General features: G+C 42.5%; 1 protein-coding gene and 1 long non-coding RNA gene across 3 annotated transcripts in view; one reads left to right on the forward strand and one right to left on the reverse strand.

Annotated features, from left to right (window-relative positions):
- The window catches only part of LOC146860926 (mucin-5B-like), a 94,559-nt gene extending 87,498 nt beyond the window's left edge, over positions 1-7,061 (reverse strand). The window contains 1 exon segment of the mRNA XM_085646473.1: positions 6,971-7,061. Within this exon segment, the coding sequence (XP_085502599.1) occupies positions 6,971-7,061 (91 nt within the window).
- Positions 1-16,165, forward strand: part of LOC146860925 (uncharacterized) — a 475,355-nt gene that overhangs the window by 153,462 nt on the left and 305,728 nt on the right. The window lies entirely within an intron of this gene.

Consider the following 16,165-nt stretch of genomic DNA (forward strand, 5'->3'; position numbering starts at 1 on the left):
TCCTGGGTGGTCTTGCCTATGTACAATTTGGGACATGGGCATGTGACTGCATAAATCACATTTTTCGTTCTACAATTGGTGAAAGCCTCATGTTTCCAATAGATGTTACTAAAGGTGAACGTATCACCTTCCACAGTTTGATCACAACAAATGCAGGACCCGCATCTGTGATGCCCGACGATTGGAGGCAGGGCTAGTAGCCCTCTCAATGTAGGGGGCTGTTGTTTGGGCAAAGCTGCTCTTACTATGAAGTTGGCTATGCTTTTTTCTTTTTTGTATGCAAATAGGGGTGGTGTAGAAAAGTCATTATGTAGACCGTCGATCAGGTGCCAATTCGACAAGACTAGTTTGCGAATTTGATGTGAATTAGGGCAGAATGTGGTTACACAAACAGGTCTGTTGGCCGTATTCCTCTTTTTACTCACCAATAAAGTTTCCCTTGGTGTCCACCAAGCTCTTTTTAGGGAATGTTTGAGTAGTCTTCGTGGGTATCCTCTTTCAAGAAGTCGGTCTTTAAGTTTGTTGGCGTGTGAAAAATATTCCTCTTTCCGTGAACAATTTCTGCGGATCCGCAGGAACTGCCCATACGGTAAGTTCTGTTTTAAGCTCCGGGGATGATTGCTGGTGTAATGCAATGCCTTATTCCGATCGGTGGGCTTCCTGAAGAGTGTGGTCTCTAGTTGTCCTGATAGGTTTTCTACTTGTACATCTAAAAATGTTATTGTTTTGTCTGAAGCCGTACAGTTAAATTTGATGTCTCTCGTGCGCTCATTGAGCCATCCTACGAATTCGTCCAATTGTTGTTGGGATCCAGTCCAAATTAGGAAAATATCGTCTATATATCTCATATAGTTAGAGATATTAGCCGAATATGGATTATTGTCGTAGATGAAATTCTTTTCATATAGTCCCATAAAAAGCACCGCTAGCTCTGGGGCAAAAGGACACCCCATCGCCACGCCTTTGATTTGAAAGAAAAAATCTGAGTCAAATGAAAAATAATTTTTCGATAGTGCAAATTTTGCGAGCTTCAGAATGAAATCCGATGGTACCTGGACTGGTCGTTCTCTTTTCTCAAGGAACCATGTTAGAGTCTCTAGTGCTTGGTCTTGGGGAATCTGAGTGTAGAGTGACACCACGTCTAGCGTCACCATTAGTTGATTTTTGTTATCAAATTGAACTGTTGTTATTCGGTTCAAGAAAGCTGTGGTGTCTTTCAAGTGGGCTGGAATGTCGTTAATGAAAGGTTTTAGAAAGAAATCAATATATTGTGCAACTGGTTCAATGAGCGACTCACACCCTGAGACGATTGGTCTACCAGGGGGGTCTATTTCGCTTTTATGTAGTTTTGGTATGACATAAAAGACTGGTATCCTAGGATTCTTATTTTGTAAAAAAATTCGTTCCTTTGGGCCAACGAATCCTTGTGTATGACCTTCCTCGATGATTTGAAAAAGTTGGATTTGTAGCTCCTTGGTTGGGTCCCTTGCAATTTTACGGTAGCAACTGGCGTCCTCTAGTTGACGTAGCGCTTCTTTTTTGTATTTATTTAGGTCCTAAAGCCCCATCTTTTGTGTTTCAATTCATGAAAGTTTTTCTAAAATAGTGTGTTATCCTAATCAAACCCAGATAGGACTATGTGTTTTGTTCTTTAGTATTTCGGGCTCAGTCCTGCTGGTTTTTTGAGCCAAAGCCCTGTTTTGGTTTATATCGAAAATTTATTGAGGCATCATCAAAATTGCCTATCACAAAACTACCTGGTTTTGCAAGAGGGTCACCTGGGTTTTTGGCTCCGTGCTTGGCAGCCAGCTAGGGAAACAAACCAAAACCACACATTTCTGAAAACTAGACACCCGGGGGATTATAGGGAGATATGGCTTGTGTGAATCCCCCAATTTTTTGTTACTCAGAATCCCATGCAGACATCAAATTAAGCTGAAAAAAAATCACTTTTCTCGCACATTTTTGTGTGAGAAAGTTGTGGCATCACCGGGCTGATACAAATTTCCTACCACCCAGCATTCCCCTAGGTCTCCCGATAAAAATGGTGCCTCACACATGTGGGAGGCCCAAGTACCCGCGACAGGCAAGGGCCCAAAACGTATTGAGGCAACATCAGAATTGCTTATTGCAAGACAAGCTGGTTTTGCAAGGGGGGGACCTGGGTTTTTGGCCCCGTGCTCGGTGACCAGCTCGGGAAACCTACCAAACCGTCACCCGGGGGATTCCTGGGAGGTATGGCTGCATGGATCTCCCAACTTTTTCTTACCCAGAATCCCCTGCAAACCTCAACTGTAGCTGAAAAAATCTCTTTTTCCACACATTTTTGTGTGGGAAGGTTGTGACATCACTGGACTGACACAAATTTCCTACCACCCAGCGTTCCCTCAGGTCTCCCAATAAAAATGGGGTCTCACTCATGTGGGAGGCCCAAGTACCCGCGACAGGCAGGGGCCCAAAACGTATTGAGGCGACATCAAAATTGCCTATCAAAAAATGACCTGGTTTTGCAAGGGGGGTCACCTGGGTTTTTGGCCCGTGCTCGGCGGCCAGCTAGGGAAACCTACCAAACCCACACATTTCTGAAAACTAGACACCCGGAGGATGCCAGGGAGGTATGTCTTGCGTGGATCCCCCAACGTTATCTTATCCAGAATCTCCTCAGATATGGCTCAAAGGTGATCAATGACATAACGTCCAGATACAGCCTTAAAAGACAGCCTCCCTTACAGGATTGAACATCTGGTATTCTGTGTCACTTTTTGATTATCTTCAGGCTCTTTCTAGATATGTTTTATTTCAGAAAATGGCATAACCCATGTCTTTTAGGGTTGTGGATATGTAAAGCCAGCAAAGTTTGCGGACATTTTTTAAATCCAAGGCTTTAACAAATGCTTTTAGGGGTAGATTTTCAAAAAAGTCGCACAAATCAGCGCAGCACCCCACATGGCTGCACCGCGTTGCGCGGCATGGAGGGAGAAGGAGAGCATCATATCTTCAGAGATATGGCTCTCTCCTCTCCTTTCCCTTGCGCCGGAGCTGATTTCACCTGCTGTGCGCCATGCACACACCTTAGTGCTGCAGCGCTAAGGTGTGTGCATGGGTGTAGCATAGGTTTCGTACAGAAAGGGTACCCTTCCTGTACAAAACACTATGAAAGACACGATGCAAAGCTTTTTCCCACTTTGCATACGTGCTGCAGAGTGCAGCATGCAGGGAAAGTCGGAAAAGCATGGAGAAATGAAAACATTCCTTCTGCTAGCGCCTCCTTTGAAGGGGCATTAACTTTTGGCATAAAACCATATTTACAAATTTTTGTAAATCTGGTTTTTCATCAAAAGGCATGGTTGGCTGCATGGGAATGCCTATGTACCACCCATGTCACGCCCCCTCGGTGCAAAGTAACGCAAAGCTGTGCTTGGCACTGCTTTGCACTACTTACAGGGGACTTCAGTGCAAAACAAGTTTTGCCCTGGAAAGAAAATAGCAAAATAAAAATTTGCGCTGGTTGGCGTCACTTTTGTGACGCTAAACCAGCGCAAAAGTTTTGAAAATCTGTCCCTTTGTTTCTTAGCCAATGTTTGTAAGTCCACAGCTTGGTGCAGTACATATTGGCCTGACTGAGGTCTGGGAATCAATTAGGGGTGGGCGGAATTTGCGAAATTCTCTTTTGCAAATTATTGCGAAAATGTTAAAAATCTCGGCAAACACGAGGAAATATCGCGAAAATGCGGACGTTTTTTTCCCGCCCATTCGCGGTATTTTCTGCGTGGTCGCGGCTCGCCAACTTACCCATGCGGTTGCTCGCGGGCGCGGCCATCTTGTTTTCACTTGTCTCGCGGTGCATGATCGCGAGAAGAAAGACGTGATCGCGCGACGCATGACGTTACTGTGGGCGCGAACTGTCACGAGACAGCGCAAATGGCTACCAACAATCCAACATCTTGTGGAGAACGCGACCGGATCGGGAAAACTTGTCGGCGAACGCGGGGATTCAGGTAAGGCGATCGCGCGCATGCGAGAATGTATTTTTTTACAGCGCGAGCAAGAAACAAATTATCGCTAAACTGCGGAATGCGGAAATTTTGACATTTTCGCGCTTTCCGCAGAACGCGAAAATGCCAAATTATCGCAATTTCCGCTAACGGAACGGAATTTTGGCCCAGGCCTAGAATCAATGCCATAGAGTTCCAATTCGACCCTTGTTCCAGGGTCAAGATGTAGGAGATGTTGAAAAGATCTTTTCCCTACCTTTTGTAGATTTCTAGCCTTCAGGTGGCCCTATAATTCCTCTTCATAGGATCCATCAGCTATTGCTTTTATTTGATAGGTGTACATGACAGAGTCCATGGATCTCCTGCCACAGGTATTTGCAAAATGGATAATTGCACCTGTACTTTGGCAGATAGAAGTCTCACTTTTGGAAAAATTTTCAGCCCAGGGTTCAAGTTATAGTTGCTTGAGTAATCTATACCTGGTGAATTGTCTTTTGAGTTTAAAATATTACAATTAAGCTGAAATTTTCACCTAACTATAACATCACTTTGACCTTTGGTTTTTCAGTGAATATATCTATTCACTGAAAAATGTCCAACCCCTCCATGACAACTAATCCCTCACCTCACATTGCCTTGCAGCCAACAACACTGGTGCTCAACTACCCCTCTGTGCCTGAGCCATGGACAGCGGGGAATTGGAGGGAGTTTGAGCGCAGGGCAGGGTTGACATTTTAAGTAAGGCAAACATACTTACTTTCTCAAAGGATCAGAACACCAAAATATTAAAAGTGGACCTTTTTGATTTATGGAGGGATCTTTAGAGCAACATGTGTAAAGCACTTGTATTGTCTTTGTAAAATATGAACAATAATTAGAATGAAATGTATATCTGAATAATTCCCACAGTGCAATGTTTAATAAAAGTGATTATAATAAAAATGTGTGAAAGTTTAATGAAAAAAAATACCAACAATTCTTTGAGAGTTTGTATGGAATTTCAAACTGAAAAGTGCAGCCATAGAACCCTTAATAAGCTGGCACAGCACTCCAGCTAAAGAGCATAGAGCTCCAGCTAGGAGTGCCTAAAAAAAATGGCAAACTCTTCTGGGGCCATGGATTCAATGACCTAGGAGACTTACTGTATTTTTTTTCTTCTGTTGCTGAGGGGCTGCAGCACTCCTTGCAGCCTCAACATTACAAAATGCTTTTTGGTGCCCCTGCGCCTCCTAAGAGCACCACCAAGCTGATAAAAATATTTTAAATGCCCTTGTAGAAGATTATAGGGTTCTCCTTGCAAGGATCAGTGGAAGATAAATGAGGGGCTCCTCATGCGCATTTACTATTTGTTTCTTTATATTTATTATTTTTTGGGTGTGTTAGTGCCCACCTTTGTTTTTAATTATTGCCTCAGACAACCTTTTCCAGCCTTTATACCCCAGGACCCTATTTTGGTTCTCATAGTGGAGGGGATCACGCTACCCCCTTTCCAGACACTTTACAGGCCCTGGGAGACCCATCTCCCAGAGCTGCATTATTTTTATAGCACCCTTGGGACCCCAACCCCTAGGACCTTTTCTTTTATGGGGAGTGGTGCATGTGGCCCCTTACCTGAGACTAAACTTCAGGGGACCCCATCCCCAGGGCCTAATGTGAGTGTACCGGTGTCCACCCTGGGCACCCACTAGACATCACATTGGGGGCTGTGGGGTGGCCCAGTCCCTGCCTGCTCCCCACATGCACCTTTCCTGGGTGCAGTGGGAGGAGGTTTTTTCTCTGCTCCTGCCAGGAGAGAGCGATCGGACTTTCCCTGCATGCAAGAGAGTAGGCAGGGAAACAAATATCTGCTTCCACCCGGGTGGAGCATTTTTGCAGCTCCAGCCAGGTGGGAGCAGACAAGCTTTCCCTGCCTGTGCACTTGAGGATGGGGGAAACAGTGTCCAAGGAGTGAGCTACCTGGGACACAGTGATAACTGACCCAAAGGGATTGGGTCCCCGATGCCTTTGTTGGCTCAGGGAAGGGGGCTGGGCAGGCCTTGTTTTAAAATAGTGGCCCTTGGAATGGGAACGCCAGGGCCTTAAGAGGTTCAGAAAGGGGAATCATACCCCCTCCCCTTGGATTATTATGGCAGGCCCCATGGGATGGGGTCCATGGGGATGTAATTGGCTTGGGGGGCATGTACCCTTTCCCCTTTCACTAATGTGAAGGACCTCAGAGTTTGGGGTCCCCAGGGCTGAAATCATGTCTACCATCCAGCGGGAGTGCCATTGCGATTGTGGCAAAAAATAATAATTTGCCCCCTTATATATATATTTTTACTCATTTTTAGGATAGGGGGAACTCTGAGCTAGCTCCTTCTGGTCCTTCACTCCCCCTTGAGTGAAACGGCTGAAGGGGGGGGGGGACCCTAAGTAAATCAGAAAACTCCTTTTTTGAAGTTGTGCATTGATAGCTGGAACGGGTGGATAAATATAAAAATTTTATAAATAAAAGAACGAGAAGCCCACAGGAGTACCAACATGATTTTTTGATAAAGGAAGATGATTTGTGTTATTCCTACACACATATATATGTATAACTAGATGGATACATATTATCTATCTATCTATCTATCTATCTGTCTGTCTGTCTGTCTGTCTGTCTGTCTGTCTGTCTGTCTGTCTGTCTGTCTGTCTGTCTGTCTGTCTGTCTGTCTGTCTGTCTATCTGTCTATCTATCTATCTATCTATCTATCTATCTATCTATCTATCTATCTATCTATCTATCTATCTATCTATCTATCTATCTATCTATCTATCTATCTATCTATCTATCTATCTATCTATCTATATATATATCTATCTATATATATATCTTTCTGACAACACAGCAACCAATGAACATAATCTGGAAGCAGCTGATGCTCATTTGCTCTTTACCCTGGCGGAACTGAACAACACGGACTCTGATTCTTCCAGCCAGCCAGATTACATACGGCCCGCACAGGACAGAATTGCATCAATTATCAGCACAGAGCCATGTGCTGGCCTTAGTCCATTTAGAAGTAAATCAAATTTTATTCCCATGATGCCCAAGGACGCCATCGATATCTATCAGGAGATGGTGACCAATGATTTAAAAAACCTTTATCGGGCCACAAGCTCCAACAAAGGGAGGACAAACCATCAGGATTTACAATACAAGAACCTGATTCGCAAACTGAATAACAATCCCGGCCTAGAGATCTGCATGTCTGATAAGGGGGGCAACGTGGTCATTTGGCCCAAGGAAGAATACGAGACTGAAGTCAAAAGGCAGCTCTCGGATACAGACTGCTATGAAAAAATCAACATGAAAATCTACAACACTTCTAAGGAATCCCTGAAGAAAAAGCTATATTCCTATAAAAGGCAGGGACTAATTTCGAGCCATGAATTTAATTTTCTTTTCAATGAGTTTCCGATTATCCCCACGCTTCGCCTCATACCAAAGATCCACAAAGGAGTGAAGCCGGTACCGGGCAGACCCATTATTTCATCTATTGGGAGCATCAGTGAAAATGCGAGTAGGTATGTGGATTATTTTTTACAACCTTTAGTCCGTGATCTACCAACTTACGTAAAAGACACTGGTTACTTTATCAGGAAACTAAATAACATTCAATGGCATGAGGATTTCTTGTTGGTGACTCAAGACATGGAGTCCTTGTACACCAGTATAGAACACGGTACAGGAATTGCTGCCACTAAACTTTACTTGGACCGTAGACCCATCAGATTTTACAGCCACAATGCCATGCTTTTAGAACTTATTGAATGGGCATTGAATAACAACCATTTTATGTTTGAGAATGATATGTATTCCCAAAAGAGGGGAGTCGCCATGGGTGCTTGCTTCTCCCCCAGCTACGCCTGTTTGCATGTAGGCTGGTGGGAGGAGCAGGTTCTCATGGGGACCCATGCTAATGTATTCAAATCCAACATTGTCAAGTGGCTCAGATATATTGATGATGTTTTTATGGTTTGGAATGGTGATCTTGCTAGTGTGGTGAATTTTATTGAGGTTTTAAACAATAACGTTTTTAATCTTAAGTTTACTTCAAACATAGATAAAACATCAGTTGAGTTTTTAGACACCAAGATCATGATTGTTGAGAACCAAATTGTGACATCTCTGTACAGAAAACCCACTGCTGGCAACTCAATCTTACACGTCAGCAGTGCTCATCCATCACATCTCATAAAAAGCATCCCCTACGGGGAACTCCTCCGCATCAAACGTATTTGTAGCACGCCGGAGGAGAGGGCCAAATGTTCAGAAGAGGCAATGAGCAGGATGATGCAAAGAGGTTACTCTGAGAGGACTCTCAGGGAAGCCTATAAGAAAGTGGAATCAATTCCTAGAGATACACTGTTAAAGGATAAATCTGTCAACATGAGTGACCACAATTCAGTTGATAGACCAGATAATGTAATCTCCAGTGTACCTCGCCTTATTACAACATTTAACAAACTGCATCACAAAATCAGGGCCATTGTCAACAAAAATTGGCCGATTTTGCTCACTGACGGTGTTTTGGCCCCAACGTTACCCTCTAAACCTGCATTGACGTTTAGAAGGGCCAAAACTATGAAAGGGGAACTCATGAGACCAAATATGCAAAGCCCTGTCAATAGCTCTTGGCTCAAACCCAAAAGCGGATTTTTTAAATGCACTAGCTGTAGAGCTTGCAAATTCGGTCAAAACACTACCCAATATTCAGTCCCGTTCAGTGCCAACTCCAGACAAATCAAGGGCCACTTCACTTGTAGATCGGAATTTGTGGTATATGTCCTTCACTGTACATGTGGTTTGCATTATATAGGGAGCACCAAACTACAAGCCCATGTCAGAATTTTACAACATTTAAGGGCAATCGTCAACAATGATTCCAGCTACCCTGTAGCGCGACATTTTAAGAAACAACATAACAACGATCTCAGTTGCCTGAAGTACTTTGTTGTCAACAGTGTTCCCGCACAGCGGAGAGGGGGCAACAGAGAGAAATTACTCAGACAACTCGAAACTAAATATATACTCGAATTCGACAGCAAAGCACCCACAGGGTTGAATAACACTGAGGACTTACACAACTTTATTTGAATGTTTGCAGGCTACATGTCACAATACCCTTTCGATTCTCAACAGAGATCTGTAGTTTTTTCCATTGCTATTCATATTTGGGACACTTTTAATGTCTTGCCCATTTTATTGATCTGCTCATTGGTTTAATCCTCATCCTCGCTGAGTTTAAAAGTACCCCTATAGGTGCCTTTTTTATCAATATTTGACAATAGAATTCTGGGCTGGCCGTTTAGAGTAATATGTTCTTTTCTTTGTCTTTTCTCTTTTTTTCTTTTGCATACGAAGGAATAGGAAAAAAGAAAAACAATTCCTTCCTCGAATGTTGGCGTTTTCCAGTTTTCAATTCTGATGATCCACCCAGTCAGGCTTTTTTCATCTTGGCCTAATCATACTCTATGTGAGATCAGCCCAACTGGATTTGTCCAACTTTTAGTTTCGTCATATACTAGATCAGGTGGTCTGCTGAATTTATATTTAATACTAAATACACATAAAAAATGTTTTTTATCTCCCCTTTCCTTTCTTTCTCCTTTCTTGTTTTTCTATCCTATCATTATTCGCACTCTTCGCACTTTCAACCAGTTTTTAGGATGTATACATTGGTTAATGATTCTAACAGCATTTTGGGTTTTTTGACAAGTTTTACCCTTTGGGTACTTTTGCCATCTTTTGGGCAGATGTATTTTCTACATGTATTGTTCAACTGTATGTATTAGGTTCATGATATAGCTGCTATGTGTACATATGATGCATTTGGTTGTATTTTGCACTATCATTGCGAATTTTGCACATTTGCATTGTTTGCACCATGAACGCACATTTTTCACCTTAAATGCCTAGGAATTGCGCTAGTAACTTGCGTATTTGCACAACCAACATCTGCACTTTAGAACCAATTTTTCTCATTGTTTATGGTGCATGTTCCGGACACTTCCAAAGGTTAAATAAGGCCAAAAATTAGCTTAAACCAGACCTCAATTAATGACAATATAGTGGACCTTCACAAACCCATGTTATAATGATTACAAGTATATTTGTATACATTATATCAATTCTATTTACCATGTGTATATATATATAAATGTTTTCCATGTTTATTATCACTAGCATCACTGGGTCATAGAGTGCTCTGTATATAAGGATAAGAGAAACGGAAGTTACTTTGTGTGATCAAGGCCATCTGGTGGCCGAAACGCGTAATGGCGTGCTGTGTGGGTGCTGACTTTCATTAAAATCCTGTGAAGCACGAGCTGGTGTCCGTGTGCTTTCTTCCTCGCCGCCAGGAAGTGGGAGACAGCTTTTGGAACTCATATCTATATATATATATATATATATATATATATATATATATATATATTCACTGAAAAAACCATAGGTTTCACACACGTTATAGTTAGGAATTAGCATTTAAAAAACCTTGCAAATTCACTGAAAAAACCATAGGTTTTACACATGTTATAGTTAGCTGGACATTTTACTGATAAAAACCATTGAAATTCCCCCGTTATAGTTAGTGCAGGCAACTATAACTCACGCGACCGCAATCCTCTGCTGATGCTAATACTGTATTTAGACACTTATTTGCCCATGTCTTCTTCCATTAAATTTTAGCTATACATATATTACAAATATTTTTTTTTCATAAAGACACATAAGTCATCAGCAGAGGATTGCGGTCGCATGAGTTATAGTTGCCTGCACTAACTATAACGGGGGAATTTCAATGGTTTTTTATCAGTAAAATGTCCAGCTAACTAGAACATGTGTAAAACCTATGGTTTTTTCAGTGAATTTGCAAGGTTTTTTAAATGCTAATTCCTAACTATAACGTGTGTGAAGCCTATGGTTTTTTCAGTGAATTTGTACGGTTTTTTAAATGCTAAGTTACTTTACGCCATTCGTGGCGTGCGCGCCCACTTAACGCAGTTCGTTCCGTGCGCGCACGGTGCGCTTTGCGCACCGTGCGCGCACAGTGAGCATGCGGTGCGCTTTGCGCACCGCGCGCCCACTTTACGCAGTTAGTGCCGTGTACGCCATTCGTGGCGTGCGCGCGCGCCCACTTAACGCAGTTCGTTCCGTGCGCGCACGGTGCGCTTCGCGCACCGTGCGCACACAATGAGCACGCGGTGCGCTATGCGCACCGCGTGCCCATGTTCCTTTTTTTCCCAGCCCCCGCTTGACGAATCCCCCCGAGACTTTCAGGGTAGGAGCGGAGCATAGCGCCCCACCTATTTTGAAAATTTCGCGAGGATTCGTCGACCGGCGCCAAAGTTATTCCAAATAGAATGTTGCGGATTTCCTATGGAAACAGGGTCCTAACTATAACTATCTACTGGCGACCGCCAGTAGATAATATACAATGAAAAAAATCATAGGTTTCAGAGTGTTATAGTTAGCTGCCCATTTCACTCGTACAAAACCATAGAAATTCCTCCGTTATAGTTAGTTCTGCTAACTAATACTCACGCGCCCGCAATGCACTGCTGATGATGTCACATATTGCATCATTCATGACATGGTCAGTGACATCACTGATGACATCACTGATGACATCTCAAATGACATCACTGATGACATCACTGATGACATCATCCACTGAATGTGGTTTAGTTTGAAATTTAAATTTGCATTATATATATATACCAATCTGTATTGAAGATTGAGTGGATATATAACTGTCTGGATGGAGGATTTAGTAGCTGTCTGACTGTCTTTTTAAGTGAGTAATTAAAAGTGTCTCATTAATACATGGATTAGTAACTAAACTATGTGAATGTATGCAGCACTGTCTCTGTTGTTGTATAACATGCTGCCTCAGTTGGTCACTAACTACATGAGTGTGTATATTAGTTATTGATTAGTTGGGTGAGTATTTGTATGGGACACTGAGTTTGTGTGTGGTTGGATGGGGTGTGTGTAACTCTATGCATAGATATGTGAATGGTTGATTGACTAGGTGTATGGGATTAAGAGTGCATGTGGAAACAGTTGTTTGGGTGACTGAGTGTATTTATTTGAGTGTTGGTGAGCGAATATATGTTTTAGTTGTACATCTTCAACAAAGTAAAAAAATAAAAGGCATTGTATGTGAGAGTTGGTGTATATAAATAAATTTGTGTAAGAGTCAGTGATTGTGAGAGTAAATATATGAATGAGTGTATAATTGTAATGGTGCTTTTTTAACATATTAACGATGAGTTACTATGTGTTTGAATAAATGAGGTGTCGTTGGATAATTGTGTAAGTGAGTAAATTTAAGTGCGATACATTTTTTTCATGAGTGAGTAGGATGACTGCATAACCGACTAAGATGACTGCTGATGTGTCAATGTCTATATATGTGTATAAGTGCATTTGAAAGTGTTCTATTAATTAATGACTGCATGTATAGATGATTCTGTTGTTGAATGGGTAGTTGTGTGTGTAGACTTAGGAATCAGTGAGTGGGTATGTAGTGACTGGTATTGGTGTGTCAATGGTTTCAAATATGGTACTCTGTATTTTACAGTGAGTGATGAAAGGTTATACTAGTGTATGATGTGGTGTATCGGATTGTCAAGTCGATGATGTCATCAGTGATGTCATTTGAGATGTCATCAGTGATGTCATCAGTGACAGTGATGTCACTGACCATGTCATGAATGATGCAATATGTGACATCATCTGCAGTGCATTGCGGGCGCGTGAGTTATAGTTAGCAGAACTAACTATAACGGAGGAATTTCTATGGTTTTGTACGAGTGAAATGGGCAGCTAACTATAACACCCCTGAAACCTATGGTTTTTTTCAGTGAATTTCAAAGGTTTTTTAAATGCTAACTTTTAAGTGTGATAGTAGTTATATCTATTTTTTTGGACTGATTCTCTACAGTTTTTTAACTGTTTATTTATAAATATTTTATTGATTAAATAACATTATATATTTTTCTGAAAATTGCAAAAAAAACATTTTTTTAATTAAAACTGAAATATTGATTAATTTTCTTGTTTTCATTTTTTCTTTTAATATATTTATATCATTTTCTTTAAACAAAAAAATTCCAATTTCTTTCGCAGTCGCGCACTCAAAGTGTACACATCACGGTGGGTGCACGCACTCTAGCCGCCATTTTAGAAAAGTCATGAAGGATCCGCGTCTGGTGTGCGACGGCTGCATGTTTTTCAGTTACATCATATACATTTAATATCACGTGATATGCGCGATTGGTATGCGACCAGTCTGCGACTCCTGATCCCGCGCATTCGCGACACATGCGCATTACGGTATGAGATGTTTGCGACCTTGCGGGTCCCGCGTGACATCATATACGTGCTGGGTGCGCGACTCCCGCAAAAAAAATGTATGTTCCAAAATGATATGTATGTGTCTTTAATATACATATTAAGGCAAGAGATTATGTAAGATATTCATCAAAATAATATATTTGTACTTATAAGAAACTTATATTATTTTTAAATATATTTTCGCGAAGTCGGGTGCGTGCGTCGTGAGTGCAGAAAACCAGGTTAGCAGAGCTGCTGTAGAGCCAGAGAACCAGGTCAGCAGAGCTGCTCTAGAGCCTAAGAACTAGGTCAGCAGAGCTGCTCTAGAGTCAGAGAACCAGGTCAACAGAGCTGCTGTAGAGCCAGAGAAACCAGGTCAGCAGACCTGCTTTAGAGGGAGAGAACCAGGTCAGCAGAGCTGCTTTAGAGCCAGAGAACCAGGCCAGCAGAGCTGCTTTAGAGCCAGAGAACCAGGTTAGCAGAGCTGCTTTAGAGCCAGAGAACCAGGTCAGCAGAGCTACTCTAGAGCCAGAGAACCAAATCAGCAGAGCTGCTTTAGAGCCATAGAACCAGGTCAGCAGAGCTGCTTTAGAGCCATAGAACCAGATCAGTAGAGCTGCTCTAGAGCCTAAGAACCAGGTCAACAGAGCTGCTCTAGAGCCAGAGAACCAGGTCAGCAGAGCTGCTGCAGAGCCAGAGAAACCAGGTCAGTAGAGCTGCTTTAGAGGGAGAGAACCAGGTCAGCAGAGCTTCTATAGAGCCAGAGAACCATGTCAGCAGAAATGCTTCAGAGCCATAGAACTGGGTCAACGGAGCTGCTTTAGAGCCAGAGAACCAGGTCTGCAGAGCTGTTGTAGAGCCAGAGAACTAGATCAGCAGAGCTGCTCTGTAGCATAAGAACTAGGTCAGCAGAGCTGCTCTAGAGCCAGAGAACCAGGTCAGCAGACCTGCTGTAGAGCCAGAGAAACCAGGTCAGCAGAGCTGCTTTAGAGAGAGAGAACCAGGTCAGCAGAGCTGCTTTAGAGCCAGAGAACCAGGTCAGCAGAGCTGCTCTAGCTGACACTGACTGACTGACACTGACTGACTGACACTGACTGACACTGATTGACACTGATTGACTGACACTGACTGACTGACACTGATTGACTGACACTGACTGACACTGATTGACTGACACTAACAGACTGACTGACACTGACTGACCCTGACTGACTACTCTCTACTACTCTACTACTGACTCTCTACTACTCTCTCTCTACTACTCACTCTCTACTACTCACTCTCTACTACTCACTCTCGACTACTCTCTACTACTCACTCTCTACTACTCTACTACTCTCTACTACTCACTCTCTACTACTCACTCTCAACTACTCACTCTCAACTACTCTACTATTCACTCTCTACTACTCACTCGCTACTACTCTCTACTACTCACTCTCTACTACTCACTCTCTACTACTCACGCTCTACTACTCTCTACTACTCACTCTCTACTACTCTCTACTATTCACTCTCTACTACTCACTCTCTACTACTCACTCTACTACTTTCTACTACTCTCTACCACTCACTCTCTACTACTCTCTACTACTCACTCGCTACTACTCTCTACTACTCACTCTCTACTACACTCTCTACTAATCTCTCTCTCTACTACTCTCTACTACTACTCTCTACTATTCACTCTCTACTACTCACTCTCTACTACTCACTCTACTACTCTCTGCTGCTCTCTAGCACTCACTCTCTACTACTCTATTACTCTCTCTCGACTACTCACTCTCTACTACTCCCTCTCTACTACTCACTCTCTACTACTCACTCTACTACTCTCTACTACTCACTCTCTACTACTCTCTCTCTACTACTCACTCTCTACTATTCACTCTCTACTACTCGCTCCCTACTACTCGCTCTCTACTACTCACTCTCCACTACTCACTCTCTACTACTCGCTCTCTACTACTCTCTATTACTCACTCTCTACTACTCACTCTCTACTACTCTCTACGACTCTCTCTGCTACTCACTCTCTACTACTCAATCTCTACTACTCTACTACTCTCTACTACTCACTCTCTACTATTCTCTACTACTCACTCTACTACTCTCTCCTACTCTCTACCACTCACTCTCTACTACTCTATTACTCACTCTCTACTACTCTCTCTCTACTACTCACTCTCTACTACTCACTCTACTACTCTCTACTACTCACTCTGTACTAATCACTCTCTACTACTCACTCTGTACTACTCACTCTCTACTACTCACTCTCTACTACTCTCTACTTCTCACTCTCTACTACTCTCCCTATTACTCACTCTCTACTACTCACTCTCTACTACACACTCTCTACTACTTGCTCTCTGCTACTCGCTCTCTACTACTCTCTAGTACTCACTCTAATACTCACTCTCTACTACTCTCTACTACTCACTCTCTACTACTCCCCTACTCTCTACTACTCACTCTCTACTACTCACGCTCTACTACTCTACTACTCTCTGCTACCCTCTCTCTACTACTCACTCTCTACTACTCACTCTCTACTACTCTCTACTACTCACTCTCTACTACTCTCTACTACTCACTCTCTACTACTCTCTCTACCACTCTCTACTACTCACTCTCTACTACTCTCTACTACTCACTCTCTACTACTCTCTCTCTACTACTCTCTACTACTCACTCTGCTACTCACTCTCTACTACTCTCTACTACTCACTCTCTACTACTCTCTACTACTCACTCTCTACTACTCTCTACTACTTTCGACTACTCACTCTACTACTCACTC

This window comes from Triturus cristatus, chromosome 3_1 (genome assembly GCF_964204655.1).
Source record: "Triturus cristatus chromosome 3_1, aTriCri1.1, whole genome shotgun sequence".
NCBI classification, from domain to species: domain Eukaryota; kingdom Metazoa; phylum Chordata; class Amphibia; order Caudata; family Salamandridae; genus Triturus; species Triturus cristatus.